At 36.7% G+C, this 23,733-nt stretch overlaps 1 protein-coding gene across 1 annotated transcript in view; it reads left to right on the top strand.

Annotated features, from left to right (window-relative positions):
* Nucleotides 1-21,967, top strand: part of LOC128639096 (urokinase plasminogen activator surface receptor-like) — a 144,509-nt gene extending 122,542 nt beyond the window's left edge. Inside the window, exons 3-5 of the mRNA XM_053691248.1 lie at nucleotides 3,972-4,118; nucleotides 14,508-14,648; nucleotides 18,034-21,967. Of these exons, the coding sequence (XP_053547223.1) occupies nucleotides 3,972-4,118; nucleotides 14,508-14,648; nucleotides 18,034-18,227 (482 nt within the window). The 3' untranslated portion in view covers nucleotides 18,228-21,967. The remainder of the gene's footprint in view (nucleotides 1-3,971; nucleotides 4,119-14,507; nucleotides 14,649-18,033) is intronic.
* Nucleotides 21,968-23,733: the final 1,766 nt, after the last annotated feature.

The following is a 23,733-nucleotide window of genomic DNA, read 5'->3' as shown; positions in this document are numbered from 1 at the left end:
CGCATCAGCAATAAAATCTTTTATATTCACAGGGATATCATGTAGGTTAGATGTTGAAGGAACAACAGGCATTGTACTAGTACTGATGGATACATTCTCTGCATGTAAAAGTTTAACAATACAAATGTTACATACTACCGCTGGAGATATAATCTCTACTAATTTACAACAGATACACTTATCTTTGGTAGAACTGTTATCAGACAGCAGGATTCCAACAGTGGTTTCTGAGACAGGATCAGATTTAGACATCTTGCAAATGTAAGAGAAAAAACAACATATAAAGCAAAAATATAAATTTCCTTATATGGCAGTTTCAGGAATGGGAAAAAAATGCAAACAGCATAGCCCTCTGAGCATAAAGAAAGGCAAGAGGCATATAGGAAGTGGTGTTTAAATAATTAAATTATTTGGTGCCAAGTATGAATTTTTTTGGCGCTAACAATATCCGGAAATGACACAACTCGCGTCATGGCAGAGGCAACCTTGTACAAGGAACCTGGCATCAACTAAGACACTGGAAATGACGAACTTGCGTCAACGAATGTACCTTTGCGCCAGAAAAGTTCTTGCGCCAAGAATGACGCAATAAATAATAGCATTTTGCTGTCTCGCAAGCCTAATTTTGCCAGCGAAAATGAAAGAAAACAGTCAATTTTGAAGAAAAGACTATACCCCAGGTAAGAAAAAAATAACTTCCTAAATACGTTTTTCCCAATTTTGAAACTGATAGTCTGCAAAATGAAATATACATAAACCTGACTCATGGCAAATATAAGTACAATAAATATATTTAGAAATTTACATTAATACATAAAGTGCCAAACCATAGCTGAGAGTGTCTTAAGTAATGAAAACATACTTACCGAAAGACACCCATCCACATATAGCAGATAGCCAAACCAGTACTGAAACAGTTATCAGTAGAGGTAATGGAATATGAGAGTATATTGTCAATCTGAAAAGGGAGGTAGGAGATGAATCTCTATGACCGATAACAGAGAACCTATGAAAAGATTTCCTGCGAGGAAAACCATAGAAATCAATAGGTGATACTCCATTCACATCCCTCTGATATTCACTGTACTTTGAGAGGAATCGGGCTTCAAAATGCTGAGAGGCGCATATCATAGAAGAAAATCAAGCACAAACTTACTTCACCACCTCCATAGGAGGCAAAGTTTGAAAAACTGAATTGTGGGTGTGGCGAGGAGTGTATTTATAGGCATTTTGAGGTTTAGGAAACTTTGCCCCTCCTGGTAGGATTGTATATCCCATACATCACTAGCTCATGGACTCTTGCCAATTACATGAAAGAAAATCATATTTTTATGTTTAGTTAGCGCACTTGAGAATTTGCATTCGGGTTTGTGCAAGTGTTTTTTCCCCCACCTTTTTTCTCCATTGACTTCTATAGGGGAATAGGTTATCCCGCACACAATATTCTAACTTTGGATTTTTGAGCGCATAACTTTTTACTTTCAACTTGTAATATGAGCACAACCCGACACACGTAAAAAGTTTACTTCTAGAGCAGTTAGCGCTCCACTCATAATCCGGCCCTTAGTGAATAATATATTTTTTTTATCTTAATATGTCTGGCTTCATTTCAGCCCTGCATCACTTCATATCAACAAGGTTCACTACTTAATTTTAAACCTAATGCTTCAACAGCTCCAAATCGTAGCAAAATTGTTTTCTTTCCATGGGAGACACTCAAATATAATAGTCTTTGTCTACTGGGTGGTCAGTAAGCCCTTCTTTTGTACCTGGCATGCCATAAACTCTTTATGTTAACCATAAAACAGTCCTAAAAGGCACCGATATGATCAAACCCTTTTCTCCAACAGTAGACCCTCCTATTGTCTAAGATATATCACCAAGCAATTCCACTATATCACTTCATTAAAATCTAACTTTCTCTATTCAATCTCTTTCATTACAACCCCTAGTACTCTAATAACCTCTTATTGCCCTGCATTTGTAAACACCTCCTATAGCTAAACCAACAAACAACTTCACTACAGTTAATCTCCCATAATAACAACATTTAAAGATAAATAAATAAAAATATAAATAAATAAATATATCTTTTAAAAAACACAATGTACTCTTACATGGCCCAAGGTTAAAAAACAACTTACTTTATTGTCTTTTTAACAGCGTAATAACACAGTCCATAGTATAATAAACTGCCTCAGCTGTGTCCATATCATGCCTGACTATACCTACCACTGTCCATGACACCAACCTTCCACTCAAGACTCCACCTACAAACACTAGTGAGCCACCACCCACTATTTCCCCATCACCTCCTAAGCCTGTAAAACCTTTGGAAAATGTTGGGAGGTATGATATAATGTGGTGAAGAAAATTTTGGAGAGGAGAAAACACTTATCTAGCAAAGCTCTAGTGCCAGGAGGATGTGGGTGGAGTTTCAGGTATTCCATGGATTGAATAATAAACTTAGATAGGTAGAGGTGGGTGTGCTATAGGTGGAATTGGAAAGTCCAGTGGTTGACTAGGTAATCCAGGGATGTGGATAGGTAGCAAGGGATTATGTAGGCTGAATAAGCATTTTTAAACAATTTAAATGCATCTTAAAAGATTGGGGTGGGGTCCATAGAACCTCTACTGTGTTGGGTGGTCCCTTGTTTGTTGAGTGTAGTATTTTAATGGTTGTATGTAGCCACCTTTGGTTGGTGTTTTCACTTGTTGTTGCAGTAATTTTGGCTAATTAATTACTGATCTACCACCTACACTTCTAAAGGTTCCTTATTATCATACACCACAAATATAAAATTATAGCTTCTTGCAATATCTACCAAACATTTTAAAGTTCAGACATGGTGGCCGATTTATCATGTGTCTGGTAGACATGATCTGCTGTAGCGATCATGTCCGTCAGACATTGATAAATGCCGACAGAATACGCTGTCGGCATTTATCATTGCACAATCAGTTCTGGTGAACTGCTTGTGCAATACCGCCCCCTCAAGATTCACGGTCAATCGGCCACTAGCAGGGGGTGTCAATCAACCTGATCATATGCGATCGGGCAGATTGCTGTCCGACGACTCAGAGGAGGCATATGAGTTAAGGAGCAGCGGTCTTAAGACCGCTGCTTCTTAACTCCTGTTTCCGGCGAGCCTGAAGTCACGCGTAGAAACAGCTGCATCTAGACTGATTCGAAGTTTGATGAATCGACCCCATTGGATTCCTCTTTTCAGCTTCACCCTTAATTCTCTATATTGTAAAAGGTCCCCAAAGCAGGGCCTTTATCATCCTTTATCAAATTGTTTTGTTGAATACTTGAATTAATAAAAAATGTATCCATAAAACGCAAACATTTTCTTTCATGATTTGGATAGAACATGCAATTAAAAAAACGAACAAAAAAAAAAACAACAAACTTTCCAATTCTATTAACTCATTTGTTTAATTTTTCTTGTATATTTTGTTGAAAAGCATACCTAGGTAGGCTCAGGAGAAGCAATGCACTAGTTGGAGTTATCTGCTGATTGGTGGCTGCACATAGAATACACTTATCATTGGCTCATCAGATGTGCACAGCTAGCTCTCACTAGTACATTGCTGCCCCTTCAACAAAGAATACCAGGAGAATTAAGCTAATTTGATAATAGTAGTAAAGTCAAAAGTTGTTTAAAATTCTCTATCTGAATTATGAAAAAAAATAAATAAAGGGTTTCCTGTTCCATTTTAAAGTGCACAGCTGATACTCGTATGTTACATTAAATTTAATCAGCATTCTCTGAGCAATAAGCTTGCTTTTTTACATGGATTATAGACATAAATGGGCGCATATTGCTTTTAATGAGTTCTTCAAGCTTCTAGCTCACAGAACCAGCTAAGTTGATCAAATTGGTCACTGTCATAAACTGAGAAATTGTTACTTTTGGTTATTTTTCTGGATGCTTAAAATGTTTTGTTTTTCTGATATTTGCTTATAGAGGGAAAAACCTTTAAAAATTTTACCAGAACATGTGAGAGACGCAGCTCCTGTGGGATCACCGGAAGCATTGGTTTTCAAAAGGGCAAGATTAAAACCGCAACTTCCTGCTGTGATGCTGACTCGTGCACTCCTTCAATGCCTTTGTGTGAGTATGTTATTTATTTCTTAAACTGATCTGGATATTCAGTTAGGTTGTTAAAGGCACATTCAAGTTAAAATTACATTTTCATGACTCAGATAGATCATGCAATTTATATAAAAACATCAAATTTACTTCAACTATCTAAGGCCTAGATTTAGAGTTTGGCGGTAGCTGTGAAAACCAGCGTTAGAGGCTCCTAACGCTGGTTTTAGGCTACCGCCGGTATTTGGAGTCATTCAAAAAAGGGTCTAACGCTCACTTTTCAGCCGCAACTTTTCCATACCGCAGATCCCCTTACGTAAATTGCGTATCCTATCTTTTCAATGGGATCTTTCTAACTCCGGTATTTAGAGTCGTGGCTGAAGTGAGCGTTAAAAATCTAACGACAAAACTCCAGCCGCAGAAAAAAAACAGGAGTTAAGAGCTTTTTGGGCTAACGCCGGTTCATAAAGCTCTTAACTACTGTGCTCTAAAGTACACTAACACCCATAAACTACCTATGTACCCCTAAACCGAGGCCCCCCCACATCGCCGCCACTCTATTAAATTTTTTTAACCCCTAATCTGCTGACAGCCACCTACGTTATACTTATGTACCCCTAATCTGCTGCCCCTAACACCGCCGACCCCTATATTATATTTATTAACCCCTAATCTGCCCCCCACAACATCGCCGCCAACTACCTACAATAAATAACCCCTAATCTGCCTACCGCAAAGCGCCGCTACTTAAGTTATCCTTATGTACCCCTAATCTGCTGCCCCTAACACCGCCGACCCCTATATTATATTTATTAACCCCTAATCTGCCCCCCTCAATGTCGCCTCCACCTGCCTACACTTATTAACCCCTAATCTGCCGAGCGGACCGCATCGCTACTATAATAAAGTTATTAACCCCTAATCCGCCTCACTAACCCTATAATAAATAGTATTACCCCTAATCTGCCCTCCCTAACATCGCCGACACCTAACTTCAATTATTAACCCCTAATCTGCCGACTGGAGCTCACCGCTATTCTAATAAATGTATTAACCCCTAAAGCTAAGTCTAACCCTAACACTAACACCCCCCTAAATTAAATATAATTTTAATCTAACGAAATTAATTAACTCTTATTAAATAAATTATTCCTATTTAAAGCTAAATACTTACCTGTAAAATAAACCCTAATATAGCTACACTATAAATTATAATTACATTGTAGCTATTTTAGGATTAATATTTATTTTACAGGCAACTTTGTAATTATTTTAACCAGGTACAATAGCTATTAAATAGTTAAGAACTATTTAATAGTTACCTAGTTAAAATAATAACAAAATTACCTGTAAAATAAATCCTAACCTAAGTTACAATTAAACCTAACACTACACTATCAATAAATAAATTAAATAAACTACCTACAATTACCTACAATTAAACCTAACACTACACTATCAATACATTAATTAAATACAATATCTACAAATAACTACAATGAAATAAACTAACTAAAGTACAAAAAATAAAAAAGAACTAAGTTGCAAAAAATAAAAAAATATTTACAAACATAAGAAAAATATTACAACAATTTTAAACTAATTACACCTACTCTAAGCCCCCTAATAAAATAACAAAGACCCCCAAAATAAAAAAATGCCCTACCCTATTCTAAATTACTAAAGTTCAAAGCTCTTTTACCTTACCAGCCCTGAACAGGGCCCTTTGCGGGGCATGCCCCAAGAAATTCAGCTCTTTTGCCTGTAAAAAAAAACATACAATACCTCCCCCCCAACATTACAACCCACCACCCACATACCCCTAATCTAACCCAAACCCCTCTTAAATAAACCTAACACTAAGCCCCTGAAGATCTTCCTACCTTATCTTCACCATACCAGGTTCACCGATCGGTCCAGAAGAGCTCCTCCGATGTCCTGATCCAAGTCCAAGCGGGGGGCTGAAGATGTCCATGATCCGGTAGAAGTCTTCATCCAAGATGGGGCAGAAGAGGTCTTCCATCCGATTGAAGTCTTCATCCATGCGGCATCTTCTATCGTCATCCATCCGGAGCGGAGCGGCAGCATCCTGAAGACCTCCGATGCGGAACATCCATCCTGGCCGACGACTGAACGACGAATGACGGTTCCTGAACGACGAATGACGGTTCCTTTAAATGACATCATCCAAGATGGCGTCCCTCGAATTCCGATTGGCTGATAGGATTCTATCAGCCAATCGGAATTAAGGTAGGAATATTCTGATTGGCTGATGGAATCAGCCAATCAGAATCAAGTTCAATCCGATTGGCTGATCCAATCAGCCAATCAGATTGAACTCGCATTCTATTGGCTGTTCCGATCAGCCAATAGAATGTGAGCTCAATCTGATTGGCTGATTGGATCAGTCAATCGGATTGAACTTGATTCTGATTGGCTGATTCCATCAGCCAATCAGAATATTCCTACCTTAATTCCGATTGGCTGATAGAATCCTATCAGCCAATCGGAATTTGAGGGACGCCATCTTGGATGACGTCATTTAAAGGAACCGTCATTCGTCGTTCAGTCGTCGGCCAGGATGGATGTTCCGCGTCAGAGGTCTTCAGGATGCTGCCGCTCCGCTCCGGATGGATGACGATAGAAGATGCCGCATGGATGAAGACTTCAATCGGATGGAAGACCTCTTCTGCCCCGCTTGGATGAAGACTTCTACCGGATCATGGACATCTTCAGCCCCCCGCTTGGGCTTGGATCAGGACATCGGAGGAGCTCTTTTGGACCGATTGGCGAACCTGGTATGGTGAAGATAAGGTAGGAAGATCTTCAGGGGCTTAGTGTTAGGTTTATTTAAGGGGGGTTTGGGTTAGATTAGGGGTATGTGGGTGGTGGGTTGTAATGTTGGGGGGGGTATTGTATGTTTTTTTTTACAGGCAAAAGAGCTGAACTTCTTGGGGCATGCCCTGCAAAGGGCCCTGTTCAGGGCTGGTAAGGTAAAAGAGCTTTGAACTTTAGTAATTTAGAATAGGGTAGGGCATTTTTTTTGGGGGGGGGCTTTGTTATTTTATTAGGGGGCTTAGAGTAGGTGTAATTAGTTTAAAATTGTTGTAAGATTTTTCTTATGTTTGTAAATATTTTTTTATTTTTTGTAACTTAGTTCTTTTTTTTTTTTGTACTTTAGTTAGTTTATTTCATTGTAGTTATTTGTAGATATTGTATTTAATTTATTTATTGATAGTGTAGTGTTAGGTTTAATTGTAGGTAATTGTAGATATTTTATTTAATTAATTTAATGATAGTGTAGTGTTAGGTTTAATTGTAACTTAGGTTAGGATTTATTTTACAGGTAATTTTGTTATTATTTTAACTAGGTAACTATTAAATAGTTCTTAACTATTTAATAGCTATTGTACCTGGTTAAAATAATTACAAAGTTGCCTGTAAAATAAATATTAATCCTAAAATAGCTACAATGTAATTATAATTTATATTGTAGCTATATTAAGATTTACAGGTAAGTATTTAGCTTTAAATAGGAATAATGTATTTAATAAGAGTTAATTAATTTCGTTAGATTAAAATTATATTTAATTTAGGGGGGTGTTAGTGTTAGGGTTAGACTTAGCTTTAGGGGTTAATACATTTATTAATAATTGAAGTTAGATGTTGGCGATGTTAGGGAGGGCAGATTAGGGGTAATACTATTTATTATAGGGTTAGTGAGGCGGATTAGGGGTTAATAACTTTATTATAGTAGCAGTGCGGTCCGCTCGGCAGATTAGGGGTTAATAAGTGTAGGCAGGTGGAGGCGACGTTGTGGGGGGCAGATTAGGGGTTAATAAATATAACATAGGGGTCGGCGGTGTTAGGGGCAGCAGATTAGGGGTACATAAGGATAATGTAAGTAGTGGCGGTTTACGAAGCGGCAGATTAGGGGTTAATAATAATATACAGGGGTCAGCGATAGCGGGGGCGGCAGATTAGAGGTTAATAAGTGTAAGGTTAGGGGTGTTTAGACTCGGGGTACATGTTAGGGTGTTAGGTGCAGATGTAGGAAGTGTTTCCACATAGCAAACAATGGGGCTGCGTTAGGAGCTGAACGCAGCTTTTTTGCAGGTGTTAGGTTTTTTTACAACTCAAACAGCCCCATTGTTTCCTATGGGGGAATCGTGCACAAGCATGTTTTTGAGGCTGGCCGTGTCCGTAAGCAACTCTGGTATCGAGAGTTGCAGTAGCGTTAAATATGCCTGTACGCTCCCTTTTTGGAGCCTAACGCAGCCATTCTGTGGACTCTCAATATCAGAGTTATTTTAGAGGTGCGGCCAGAAAAAAGCCAGCGTTAGCTACGCGGGTCGTTACCGACAAAACTCTAAATCTAGCCGAAAATGTGCGCAATCTATTTACATGCACACATATATATACGTTTTGTGATGGTTGACAGCTGTAGCATGATCCAAGGGACAGGTAAAATGCAATAAGTTTTGAAATTTGTCAGAAAAAAAAGTTTTTAAATTCAGATTAAGGCTGACATGTTTTAATCGGCGTGCGGACAAGCTTCTAAACCTGAGAAGTTGTCTGCATGCCTGTGCAGCATATGGCCAGCAGATTATCTTTGACCGCTGTTTGTATATATCATTATACACTCCGACGAGTGTGTAATGCCGCCCACTTCTCGCATGTGACCAATCGAACAAGGAAAAGGCCTGTCAATCTCCCTGAGCGAAAGTGATTTCGCCGACTCAGAAGCAACGATCATTAGAACCTTCCTGCATTGGCTCTGAAGCAGCTAACGCTGCTTAGTACATGGAGCTCTAAGTATGATTTTGTTCTCTTTTTATTATTGATTATACAATTATTTATAATCATAGTACTGAGGTTATTCCCCATCTCCCTCTAATCAAGAATGCCACAATGTTGAAATCTAGCTTTCTCTGCATTCCAGACATGTATTTAACATATTAAAGGGTCATAAAACCTAGATAGAACTCAGACAGAGCATGCAATTTTAAAACTTTAAATCTTACTTTTATTACCAAATTTGCTTCAGTCTCTTGGTATCCTTTGTTTAAGGAGCAGCAATGCACTGCTGGGACATAGCTGAACACATCACGTTAGCCAATGAAAAGAGGCATATATGTGCAGCCAGGTTAAAATAAGTGAGGGCGATGAAACAGTTGAAGATATCAAAAACTACTCATGGATGTTATATAAATGTATTAAAAAATATATGTTAAATCTAATAACTCTATATAAAAAAATGGGACGTCTCGCTTTATCGTTAGTAAAATCTGTTCAGAGGCATGTATATAAATACAAAGTATATAAAATTAACTATACACTGTTAACTAGACCTAGACAATACAGTGATAACTAAACCAATCCTGAATACAAAGTATCAGAAAATAAACAGTAGTAACTAATGTGCCATACAGTTAGTTGACTTACGTAGTATACACCATACTTTGAAAGTGCTGAATACGAATGTCTCGTTAAACCATAGTCTTTTACCTCTCTCAGCAGTTGGAACCCATATCCTGCTATAATATATAGAGGGAAAAGGAGCTAAAGAGTGGATACCTTCCAAGCGATTTGCTCCCTTTTAGTTAGATTGCCGATGCAGTCTCTATAAATAACAAAGGTACCTGTATTCCTTTGGTTCTCATGTGAGTCTCGGAGTGTATTTGGCTCTTAGTTCACACAGAAGTGAGGTCCGCTTCTTCCTTGATGGAGTCACACAGGTGAGTTCACCCCACGTGACTGATGGCATCTAACGTCACGGGTGACACTAACATTTGAAGATATTGTAGATGTCCCTTCACCATGAGCTATCAGTGAATAGCAGTATGCTTGTTATTCCTGCACTTAGTGCTCTGCACACAGGGAAGATCCTTGTGAATTGCTGTATTTTTCAGCTATAATAAGAGCCCTGGAGGAGTGCCTACTGCGGAGGGGCATATGACCCTAGCGTAGGTCTAGGCAGTGGATGAGTGGTTAGGAGGTTGGTAGGAGGGGCCGGGGAGAAGAATACATAAGAGGGGGGCATGCCCTGAAAAGAGTGCCAAGATCAGTTAGCAAGGTCCGTGGGGGAAGAAGCTCCCTCTCCCCCTCCCTGTAGGTTGAAGTGAAGAAAGTCGCAGCAGTGTGGTGGAGTACTTGCCTGGGGAATAGCAGTTATGGGTACCTCCTGGATGGGCAGGAGAGAGGTTGGTGGGTAAGGTGTTGGAGAATGGAGAATATGGGACTGCTATGGGCAAGCCTTGTGTTTGGTTTAAGCATTGTTTATTAATGTTTATAAATAAAAAGCTGCTGCCTTTGCACCCCATGTTGGTGTTGTGTCTTTATTTAGATGAGTACCGAGTGGAAGGGTCACATAGCTGGATGATGTAAGCAAAGTTTTTCATAATTAACCCGGGTTAAAACAATTGGTGTTAAAAACAATAATAGTATTGTCACACAATGCTGGATGCCACAAATACGACGCGTTTCGCCCTTATCACAAGATATAAGTGGCAAGTGAAAAGCTTCCTTTTAAATGGTTCTCTTAGTTGTTATTGGTTGAGAGGTCATTGGTTGATTTCCCAAATAAAGGTGGTATTGCCAATTCTTGGTTTAAGATGGTATATATAAGATACTATATGGCGCATTGTATATACTTTGAGAATTGAATATAAATAATGATTCTTAGGATAAAATTCAATTAATATAGCAAAGTTATAGCAAATATATTTCTTAAGGCCTTAGGCATTGTATGGTACATTAGTCATATGGACTTAATCGATTCTGAGATATCATTCATTAATACAAATGAGTGTAACAAATATACACATAAGCAAGTAACTATTACAGAATTTATGAAAAATAAAAATTGTGTAGAAAATATTTACAAAAAATATTTTTTTGTGCTTTTGTATATATTATTCAAAAAGAAAAGGTGAGAGGTCTAATTCGGAGTTGAGACCCCTAGGAAACAAAATATCAAATTTATAGATGAACTCCGCTTCTTTAAAAAGTAGTGTCTTTTCTATATTCCCGCCCCTCCAGTGACCTTTAACCCTAAGGATACCCCAATATCGAATATCTTTAGTGCTACCCTGGTGTATTACCTTAAAAAATTTATATAAATGTGTATCCTCTTTATTTTTCTCTATACTGCACAAGTGTTCTCTTATGCGTTCTCCGAGACATCTTTTAGTCTCTCCAATATAAAATAAATTGCAAGTGCACTTTAAAACATAAATGACGTTTTTCTGTGTGCATCTAATTACTTCTTTTATAGTGTACTCTTCCTCAGAATTATTTATTCTTAGGTTCTTAATCTTATAACTGTGTTTACATGCCTTACAGGTGTAGCATGGGTAAAACCCAGCTATTTTATTTCCATCTATATCTACTTGTGTCTTTGTCTTAACTTTGCTTTTCAACTTACTCTGGGCCAGAATGGTTTTAAAATGTTTGCTTTTTTAAAAACAAAATTCGGCTTTGCTGGTAATTTGTCTCCTATAATAGTTTCTTCTTTATCTCACTAATCCCCCTGGCAGGCCGATAATTTCAGGCATTAATTCCATCTCTGCTAATCACAGTATGTAGATAGATTTTTAAAGCCAAATGTTTTAAACTTAGACTAACATCTTAAAGACTCCACTCAAGTCCTGAATATTCTAAACTCATTGGAATGGCAAGATGACATGATTCCGGCCACATGTGATATGTCATCCTTATACACTGTAATCAATCATAAACAGGGAATCCAAGCAATAAATCACTTTTTACAGAAAGGAGATGAAACAGACACATAAGAAATTAATTCTCACTAGTATTAAATATATATTGGAACATAATTATTTCTCATTTGATAGAATGGACCGCTATGGGTACGAGGTTTGCACCAAGCTATACCAATCTTTTCATGGGTCTCTGGGAAGAAGCTTTTTTCAGAGATGACGCCTATGGTGCAAACCTCGTACTCTATAAGCTATATAAAGATGATCTGCTGATGGTCTGGAAAGGGCCTGAATCTGAACTTATACAATTGTTTGAGAATATGAATAAAAATGACTGTGGCCTTCATTTTACTTCTGGTCATATTAGGAACCAGGCTATTTTTTTAGATCTTGAGATAATGGTGATTAATAAAAGATTGGAGACTAAGACACACTTCAAAAAAATTGATTGCAATAATTTCATACATGCTGAAAGTTGCCATTTAAAGGCATGGAAGGATAATATTCCAGTTGGCCAAAGTTTACGTATACATAAAGATTGTTCTAGAATAGAAGATTTATAAGTAATTATATTAGCAGACAAATTTAATGTAAGAGGCTATGATGAAGAACACAATAATAAGGCAATAATGAAAGCCAAAAATTAAAAGAGGGAAACCCTTCTGCAATATAAAATAAAAGAGAACGCTGAAACAGATATAATCAAGGTGCCATTTATAACTGATTATAGTGCTGACTCTGTCACTGTTAAAAAGATCATTAATAAGCACTGGCATTTGCTAAAGGAAGATACTATTATAGGAGACAAATTACCAGCAAAGCCGAATTTTGTTTTTAAAAAAGCAAAACATTTTAAAACCATATTGGCCCCGAGTAAGTTGAAAAGCAAAGTTAAGACAAAGACACAAGTAGATATAGATGGAAATAAAATAGCTGGGTTTTACCCATGCTACACCTGTAAGGCATGTAAACACAGTTATAAGATTAAGAACCTAAGAATAAATAATTCTGAGGAAGAGTACACTATAAAAGAAGTAATTAGATGCACACAGAAAAACGTCACGTATGTTTTAAAGTGCACTTGCAATTTATTTTATATTGGAGAGAGTAAAAGATGTCTCGGAGAACGTATAAGAGAACACTTGTGGAGTATAAAGAAAAATAAAGAGGATACACATTTATATAAACATTTTAAGGATACACCAGGGTAGCACTAAAGACATTAGATATTGGGGTATCCATAGGGTTAAAGGTCACTGGAGTGGTGGGAATATAGAAAAGACACTACTTATTAAGGAAGCAGAGGTAATCTATAAATTTGATACTTTGATCCCTAGGGGTCTCAACTCCGAATTAGACCTCTCACCTTTTCTTTTTGAATAATATATACAAAAGCACAAAAAATATATATTTTGTAAATATTTTCTAAACGATTTTTATTTTTATAAGTTCTGTAATGCTTACTTTCATATATGTATATATTTGTTACACTTCTTTGTATTAATGAATGCTATCTCAGAATCAATTAAGTCCATATGACTAATGTACCATACAATGCCTAAGGCATAGTATCGAATATTAAGAAATATATTTGCTATAACTTTGCTATATTAATTGTATGCTATCCTAAGAATCATTAGTTATATTCAGTTCTCAAAGTATATACAATGTGCCATATAATATCTTATATATACCATCTTAAACCAAGAATTGGCAATACCACCTTTATTTAGGAAAGTAACCAATGACCTCTCCACCAATAACAACTAAGAGAACCATTTAAAAGGAAGCTTTTGCACTTGCTACTTATATCTTGATAAAGCCCTGATAAGGGTGAAACGTGTCATATTTGTGGCATCCAGCATTGTGTGACAATACTATTATTGTTTTTACCACCAATTGTTTTAACCCGGGTTAATCATGAAAGACTTTGCTTACATCATCCAGCTATATTATAGCTGAAAAATACAGCAATTCACAAGGATCTTCCCTGCGTGCAGAGCACTAAGTGCAGGAATAACAAGCATACTGCTATTCAGTGATAGCTCATGGTGAAGGGACATCTACGATGTCTTCAAATGTGAGTATCAGCCGTGACGTTAGATGCCATCAGTCACGTGGGGTGAACTCACCTGTGTAAGACTCCATCGAGGAAGAAGCGGACCTCACTCCTGTGTGAACTAAGAGCCAAATACAGTCCGAGACTCGCATGAGAACCAAAGGAATACAGGTACCTTAGTTATTTACAGAGACTGCATCGGCAATCTAACTAAAAGGGAGCAAATGGCTTGGAAGGTATCCACTCTTTAGCTCCATTTCCCTCTATATATTATAGCAGGATATGGGTATCAACTGCTGAGAGAGGTACTAATTTTCATTTTTTTTAGATCGCAAGATTGATGGTATATGCCTAAAAGACTATGGTTTAATGAGACATTCGTATTCAGCACTTTCAAAGTATTGTGTATACTACGTAAGTCAACTAACTGTATGGCACATTAGTAACTTCTGTTTATTTTCTGATACTTTGTATTCAGGATTGGTTTAGTTATCACTGTATTGTCTAGGTCTAGTTAACAGTGTATAACCCTATGGATACCCCATACTTTTGATATTTTCTGCCTATCAAGTTTTTATTCTTGTTTCTATAGCAAATAACTAAGTATCTCCTTCTGTTTCTAATTTAAAGTGCCAAGCGACAATGGGAGGAAAACCGGGTTAACTTGTCGAAGCTGTACCTCTAGGGACTCAACATGGTGCTACACTGAACAAACTATAGAATGTACTGGGGAAGAGGATAGGTGCATTCTTCAATATGCAACAATCACAGGTAATTTGTGTGAAATTGCAGGGACTTTGTATGCCTTGTGTGCATAAAGAACGCTATAATCTTGTTTCAATCCAATCAATTTAAAATTATGGCTAAAATAAAAAAAATAATCATCTATGGTTCAAAAAAATATTGCTTGATACATCTTGATTTTATATATATATATATATATATATATATATATATATCTTGGGGCTCCACTTATTAGGCATTGAAAGCAGCTTTGGAGCCCCACTCCAGCATTTTAGGCTCGCTCCTGAAAACTACTGCTACTTAACCTCTTCTAAAGTGTGGTAGATTTCAATCATCCCAATCTGATCCGATCGGGTTGATTGACAGCCCCTGCTCACACATGATTGAATTGCAATGTTAGATGCAGATAGCGAATGCTGCAGCTTGCTGTAAAGCCTGGCAGATGAGGTTCATTACTGTGAACCTTGTCAACCTGGCACACAATAAAAGGAACAATTAGAATCTCACTGGTAATTTTAAATAGGGGTGTGCATTGAGATCCTTCATTAGGATCCAAATGTGGAAGCAGGCGGTCGCTCCTGGAATTCGATTCTTTTTGGAGGCGCATTTATTTTTGTGAAAGTTCAACATAGTAGGAACTGTGCAAATCCCAAATTTCTGAAAAGAGCAGAATCCCACAAGCGTCTTCTTCCATATTTTAAACAGTATCCCAGTACCTCTGCTGCACCATTTTCACTCCTCCAAGGATGTAATATAGATGTTACCATATGTTTTCCTGCAATGTTTATACTGATAAAAGACTTGAGAAATTCTGATTAATTATTCCTAGCTCTTTCTTGTCAAATCATACTTACAATTGATTATTCAAAAAGAGACATCACCACAAATAAATACACTGTTAACCCTACATAAATGATAACTTCATTTTCAGCTCTTTGTTTGTGGAATTAGAGAGAGGAAATTAGTGTATTGATTGAAAGTAAAAACTTTTAAAGACTTGTTGACACTTGTTGTACCCTATACATTCAGAAAAATATTTTATAAACAACACTACAAATATACAGATAAAAACATACTGTATTTTTTTCATTAAAATACAGATGTTATCTTTATATGCAAACAGCTTGCATTCCTGTTAATGTTGCAAGTGTTCATTGGTGCACGAGTTGGAGAATGAATGATAATGGTGAATGGAGATAGAAAACTAGGAGAGTGTCAAAAGAATCTTTATTTACTGTGAAAATAAGCATCAGATGGAATTTCGTGTCACCCTTGTTTATAATGGCATCTTTTTAAAATGTGCTACAAATAAGCAATATCTCAACTGTGTCACATTTATTTATGACAAGACCAATAAATTCTAAAAACTCAGTTGCAATTAGTTTTAACTTGCATCCAATAAAAATCCTGAACACAAATATTTATGGAAACACTATGGGGCCCATTTATCAATCTCCGTATGGAGCTTGAGGGCCCGTGTTTCTGGTAAGCCTTCAGACTCGCCAGAAACTCAAGTTATGGAGCAGCAGTCTAGACCGCTGCTCCATAACCTGTCCGCCTGCTCTGAGGAAGCAGACAGACATCGCCGCAATTCAACCCGATCGAATATGTTCGGGTAGATTGACACCCCCCCTGCTAGCGGCCAATTGGCCACAAATCTGCAGGGGGCGCCGTTGCACCAGCAGTTCACAAGAGCTGCTGGTGCAATGCTGAATGCGTAGAGCGTATTGCTCTCCGCATTCAGCGAGGTCTGTCGGACATGATCCACAATTTCTGATGTCCGACAGGCCTTTTATAAATATCCCCCTATGTCATCTAAATGCATATACAATTTCTTGTGACCTGCAACTATGCCCATTCAACGTCCTTTGTATTACATATGTGTCCTTATACCTACAACATGACAGGCTAATAATTAGTGCAGACAAATCAAACCTAACTGATATGTCATCTTGAGTTAACACTGGTAGCTATGTTATATATAGATTTGCTATCTGACTGGTATTTATACTTATATAATCTTATTTGCTTCCTTATTTATGTATTCTTTGTTGAAAAGCATAGATTGGTAGGCTCAGCAACTGGGCGCTATTTGCTGATTGGGGGCTGCACATTTTATTTGGGTTTTCTATCCCTTTAAGATGACAAGCTCTATGCATGCACAGACTCCTATTTTGCTGACTATGTTTATGAAAGACGTGAATTTAAATTCAATGTAACATTTCCTATGGGTGTTTTTTTGTTATATTTTAAAACTGATGTTCAGGTCTAGCATAAAACTTTTTGGCCTAATTTTCATTGCCAATGTAAACTGTTTAAACTGGTGGTAACATAAACAATAATATACTTATTGTTACCACTAACTTGCACAGTTTATAAAAGCATTGGAAACTTGGCCTTTGTCTTCATGCTTGTGAGGGTGAGTAATCTATCCCTTGTGCACAAATGAATTTGCTCTTAGTTTCAATATCAGCTTTAAAGGGATGTTAAACAGTCTGTTTCATTGTTGTAATGAAAAATAAAAAGCAATAAGCAGTGGCTTATACTTAAAGGGACAGTCTACTCCAGAATTGTTATTTTTTTAAAACGCCTCTATATTACCCATTCCCCAGTTTTACATAACCAACACCGTTATATTAATATACTTTTTACCTCTGTGATTATCTTGTATATATGCCCCTGTAGACTGCCTCCTTATTTCAGTTATTTTGACAGACCTGCAATTTAGCCAATCAGTGCTGACTCATAAATAACTCCACAAAATTGAGTACAATGTTATCTATATAGCAAACATGAACTAGTGCTGTCTAGCATTTTGCAAGAAAACAATACAGTTTGCTGTTTTTTTTACACAATCTGTTTCTTTTTATGTATACTTGTTTTTACCAAAGGGAAATCCCTTTAAATTTCACAAAAAGAAAAGAAAGGTGAACTTATGTCATTTCTGCTCTTTAATGAACCCATTTTTTTTTTCTTTCATGATTTAGATAGAGCATGCAATTTTAAGCAACTTTCTAATTTACTCCTATTATCAAATTTTCTTCATTGTCTTGGTATCTTTATTTGAAAAGCAAGAATGTAAGTTTAGATGCCGGCCCATTTTTGGTAAACAACATGGGTTGTTCTTGCTGATTGGTGGAAAAATTCACCCACCAATAAAGAAGTGCTGTCCAGTGTACTGAACCAAAAATTGTCTGGCTCCTTAACTTAGATGCCTTGTTTTTCACATAAAGATAGCAAAAGAACGAAGACAAATTGATAATAGGAGTAAAATAGAAAGTTGCTTAAAATGACATGCTCTATCTGAATCACAAAATAAAAAAATTAGGTTCAGTGTCCCTTTAACTTGGAACTGATTAATATTAATCCATTTAAACTGTACTAATTAAGGTTTTACTACATTGGTTTGCAGGTTCTAGATACAGTAAAACTGCTGTCCGTGGATGTGCAACAAAATCACTTTGTGATGTCGGCAACCAGTATCACAATTTTGGAGATCTAAAGATTACAAGAGACGTTACCTGTACCAGTGGCAGCAGCACATTTCACCACAACCTGATACTTTTTACACTCACCACTTTATTTTCAAGACTTTTAATATTATAAATCTCATTTTAAATGATATAAACTACTGTTTCTAATTGAATATCATAACTAATACATTAAGAGAGTTGCACATAATGTATTTAAAGGGACATTAAACCCAAATTTTTTCTTTCATGATTTAGATAGAGAATGCAATTTTAAACAACTTTCTAAGTTACTTCAATTATCTAATTTGCTTCATTTTCTTGATATTCTTTCCTGAAAAGCATATCTAGATAGGCTCAGTAGCTTCTGATTGGTAGCTGCACATAGATGCCTCATGTGATTGGCTCACCAATGTGCATTGCTATTTCTTTAACAAAGAATATCTAAAGATTGCAGCAAATTAGATAATAGAAGTAAATTGGAATGTTGTTTAAAATTGCATTCTCTATCTGAATCGTGAAAGAAAATTTTTGGGTTTAATGGCCCTTTAAGTCATTGGGCACTGATGTGAATGCATTTCCTTACCATCATGCATTGCATAAGCCAAAGCTTTTTTTCTGTTGTGTGGTTGAGTTTATACGAATCTGTATATATCATTGCAGGTGAAGTAAAAAATAATATATCATTGAAGGTGAAGAGTAAAGTAATATATCATTTTAGGTAAGGAATACAATAAATCTATTTCAATTAAGACAGAACTAATTAGTGGGATTTGTCACTATTTTCTCATTTTATGCATATTTTTTTTATATTTTTGTTCTACACATGTCATCCAAACAGCAAGGTCTATTCCAATCCTATAAAAAGTTTCTTGTGGAGTGTAGTGCATGAGGTTTTGTATTCCAATCGGAAAAAAATACACTTACAGCTAAATTGTGCATGTTTTTTATTATTATTTATATTTCATTGGATTAAACTGTTTAAAAATCTGTGGTGGACTTTTTGAAACTCTAAACCTTGGCTGTTCACATGTGTGTTAAGAATGTCTGAGCGTTTAGCTCAAATTATTAAACAGGTTTAATAAAAAGTATATTAAATTATTGCATTCTTTTAAAAACTGAATCTTGTACACAATTGTTATTAAAAAGAATGAAAATGAAACTACATTTAATCAAAATAATTTGACATTTTTAGCTGCACATATCATGATTTATTATTAATGGCCCAGTGAAAAATGTTGCATTTAAATAGATTAGGAAGTTATCATCATCTCTATTAAATGCTTTAGACAGCATTTTTTTTTTGCCTTGACCTCTTTAGTATTTCTTCTGTAAATATCTCAGTAAACCTTCCCAAAATCCTAGGGGGCAGATTTATCATGTGTCGGCCTGACATCGATAAATGCAGACAGTATATGCTGTTGGCATTTATCATTGCACAAGCATTTTGTGTGAAATGATTGTGCAATACCGCCCTCTGCACATTTGTGGCCAATTGGCCACTAGCAGGGGGTGTGAATCATCCTGATCGTATCTAATTGGGATGATTGCTGTCTGCCACCTCAGAGGTGGCGGAGGAGTTAAGGAGTAGAGGTCTTAAGACCGCTGCTTCTTAACTTATGTTTCAGGGGAACCTGAAACTACGGGGGTAGATTGCTACATCCACTGCTTGATAAATCTACCCCTAGGTGTTATGGCCAGACCACTGCAGACATTTTTATCTATGATGAAAAAAAACCTTTTAATGTCCCTTACACTGATATCCCTTTATCTGCTGCTACCGCACAGACACTTTAAATAGGGATCCTCAGTATAGCCCAAACTAATTGTTTTGTAAAGAAATGTTTAAATAAAATACGTTTTGAGTTAATTTCAAATTACCAACCTAATACTATTCAGCAAGGGCAGGAGAGTAATAATGTCCTCTCTGTGGTGGGCAATAAATTAGTTTGCAATATATGGTTGATTTTACAAGACTTTGTCATTGATTTTTGGTAATTAGAAGGCACGCTAATTTCAGCTGCGCACCACACGTCTATTTTTTCCCAGCAGTGAAAGAGTTGATTGGGTAGCTTGTTAGGTTAATTTTAGCTGTAGTGAAGAAATTTCTGTAGTGTAGTGGTCCCCCCACCTCCCCCCTCCTGGCAATTGTAGCATAGGGAACCGCCACCCCCCATGCCACCCCTTTTCTGAATTATAGCGCCCCATCCTTCTCTCCCTTCAAAACATTTTCTGCAGTCTAGTGCCCCTCCCACCAATCATGCTCCATTACCATTTGAAGACAGATGCATGCAGCTAAGCAACAGCAGCTGTCAGTTTTCAATTAACAGCCGAGACTGCTGGAGCTTCCTGAATCTGCAACGTAGATCTATGTTATGTTGTACGATGGGCTTCATACCACATGACGTAGATCTGTCATATTGTGCTAAGAGGTTAAAGGGATAGAAAGGTCAAAACTGAAATGTGAATGGGTGCATTTCAATTTGAAATAGAAGCATTTTAAGAATATACTTCCAATAGCAAAAAATGTTTCTAGTAAAAATGATTTTTCAGCTGCATGTACATATGCTGTGAGGGCTAGTGCACCAGTATTAACCCTTTCAGTGCTAATGATGGCTCTGAGTCGTCACAGAGTTTCTCACTCTGGTGCTAATGACGGCTCAGAGCCGTCATGAGCACTCTCCCACCTTGAGGGAGATCTGGGGGCTCCTTACTGCTCCTACCCCGGCGATCGTGCCTGTAGAGTGACAGGCATCGCCGGGGCTTCACGTGATGCATGGTGACGTCACGCGCAATTACGTGATGACGTCACCGCACAACTTTATTTATACTTAACAATGTTAAGTATAGGAGGAGGGGGCATGCTGCTTAGAAGCCTGTATCTCAGGCATCTAAGCAGCTACAGACCCCCAAGACCCACTGTTGGAAAGGTAATCGCCTAACCTTTCCAACAGTATAAGTATTGGGAGTCTTTAAAAAAAATAAAAAGTTAACAAAAAATGTTTTCAAAAAGAAAAAAAAGAAAAGAAAATATTAGCACCCAGGTGGGAAATGTCTTAGCAGCCAAAGGGTTAAAACCCCCATGCCTGCCCAGAGAGTCAGCAGTATCGCAGATGTAATGCACACCCCTGCAAACTCTCTGAGCAGGCATGGTGCTTGAATACAGGTCCACAGCCCTAAAAAAAGCAATAACTTTTATGGGAACATTTTTGCTAATGGAAATATATTGTATAAATGCTTCCATTTAAAATTAAAATGCATCCATGCAGATGTCAATGTTGATCGTTCTACCACTTTAACTAATGTGAATGCTATTTAAATTGTGGACAGGCTTAAAAAACAATGCCACAAAATACCCAATCGGCACACAATGTTTTCAGGTGAACTTTCCATTGGATTGTAATTGGGCAATGTATGGTTTCACAAATAGGAAACTCTTCCATAATAAGATTTTATCCTTTTTTAAAGACATTTGTTTTTCTTTATTAAATGCTTATACTTTGTTATCAAGGTACATTTTAAATTATTTAAAAACTTTATTTGTACACATTGTAGTTATGGTTAGCACTGTGATATTAAGTTCCTCTGCACAAAATGAAGATTGTTTCTTACACTTTCAGCACTGATATAGTTTTACCATATACTTTATCTCACTCACATCTACAGTATGTGCCTATTAACTATAAGCATGAAATGAAATCATTATTATATAACTATTTATTTTAGTCTTCCAGTGCCATTAATGTTGTGCTGAATGCTATGCATTGATAACTGCTATCACCAGAGCTAATATATGTTATCAGTTGTTGTTTTCCTGTTAATGGTAAATATATGCAAAGTATCCTTTCAATAAACTACTATAAAAAATTCTCATTATTAAGTGGTCTTGTTTCATTTGTATTCAATAAACTCAACTAACATTTTGGGGTTTCCTTCTCCTTAAAGGGACACTGTACCCAAAAATGTTCTTTCATGATTCAGATAAAGAGGGGTAGTTATCAACGTGTCAACTTTCCTGCCTTCGCCGGCCCAATACGCCCGCCTAAGCTCACCTACCATCGCCGCCGCGGACCTGAAAAATTTGCCTAAGTTATCAATAAATCTGTCAAAATGCCACGCATCACGTACGGGGCGATGAGCAGCGGACTGTGAGAGTTATCACTCATCCGATCTTGCTGCTCTTCGGCTTTTTTACAGCTTTATTGCTAGCCTGTCACTAAGCACCCACACTAAATTACACTGTTCTACCCCCTATACCGGCGCCCCCGGAGCACCCCGCAACTCAATAAAGTTACTAACCCCTAAACCGCCGCTCCTAGACCCCGCCGCAACTATAATAAATATATTAACCCCTAAACCGCCACTCCCGGACACCGCCGCAACCTACATTATACCTAGTAACCCCTATCCTGCCCCCCTATACCGCCGCCCTCTATAATAAAGTTATTAACCCCTATCCTGCTGATCCCGCACCTCGCCGCAACTAAATAAATAGTTTAACCCCTAAACCGCCGCTCCCGGACCCTGCCGCAACCTATATTACATTTATTAACCCCTAATCTGCTCCCCCTACAGCGTCGCCACCTATAATACATTTATTAACCCCTATCCTGCCCCCCACTACACCGCCGCCACTGTAATAAATTTATTAACCCCTAAACCTAAGTCTAACACTAACCCTAACACCCCCCTAACTTAAATATTAATTAAATAAATCTAAATAATATTTCTATTATTAACTAAATTAATCCTATTTAAAACTAAATACTTACCTTTAAAATAAACCCTAATATAGCTACAATATAAATAATAATTATATTGTAGCTATCTTAGGATTTATTTTTATTTTACAGGCAAATTTCAATTTATTTTAACTAGGTACAATAGCTATTAAATAGTTAATAACTATTTAATAGCTACCTAGTTAAAATAAAGAGAAATTTACCTGTAAAATAAAAACTAACCTAAGTTACAATTACACCTAACACTACACTATCATTAAATAAATTATTCCTATTTAAAACTAAATACTTACCTGTAAAATAAACCCTAAGATAGCTACAATGTAATTAATAATTACATTGTAGCTATTTTAGGATTTATATTTATTTTACAGGTAACTTTGTATTTATTTTAGCTAGTTAGAATAGTTATTAAATAGTTATTAACTATTTAATAACTACCTAGCTAAAAGAAATACAAAATTACCTGTAAAATAAATCCTAACCTAAGTTACAATTAAACCTAACACTACACTATCATTACATTAATTAAATAAATTAACTACAAATAACTACAATTAAATACAATTACATAAACTAACTAAAGTACAAAAAAATAAAAAAAATAATTTACAAACATTTAAAAAATATTACAACAATTTTAAGCTAATTACACCTAATCTAAGCCCCCTAATAAAATAACAAAGCCCCCCAAAATAAAAAAATTCCCTACCCTATTCTACATTAAAAAAGTTCAAAGCTCTTTTACCTTACCAGCCCTTAAAAGGGCCTTTTGTGGGGCATGCCCCAAAGAAAACTGCTCTTTTGCCTGTAAAAGAAAAATACAACCCCCCCAACATTAAAACCCACCACCCACATACCCCTAATCTAACCCAAACCCCCCTTAAAATAACCTAACAC

The sequence above is a fragment of the Bombina bombina genome, chromosome 8, assembly GCF_027579735.1.
Source record: "Bombina bombina isolate aBomBom1 chromosome 8, aBomBom1.pri, whole genome shotgun sequence".
In the NCBI taxonomy this organism is placed as follows: Eukaryota; Metazoa; Chordata; class Amphibia; order Anura; family Bombinatoridae; genus Bombina; species Bombina bombina.
Note: the sequence above shows the minus strand (reverse complement) of the source record. Positions and strands in the feature narration are given on the sequence as shown.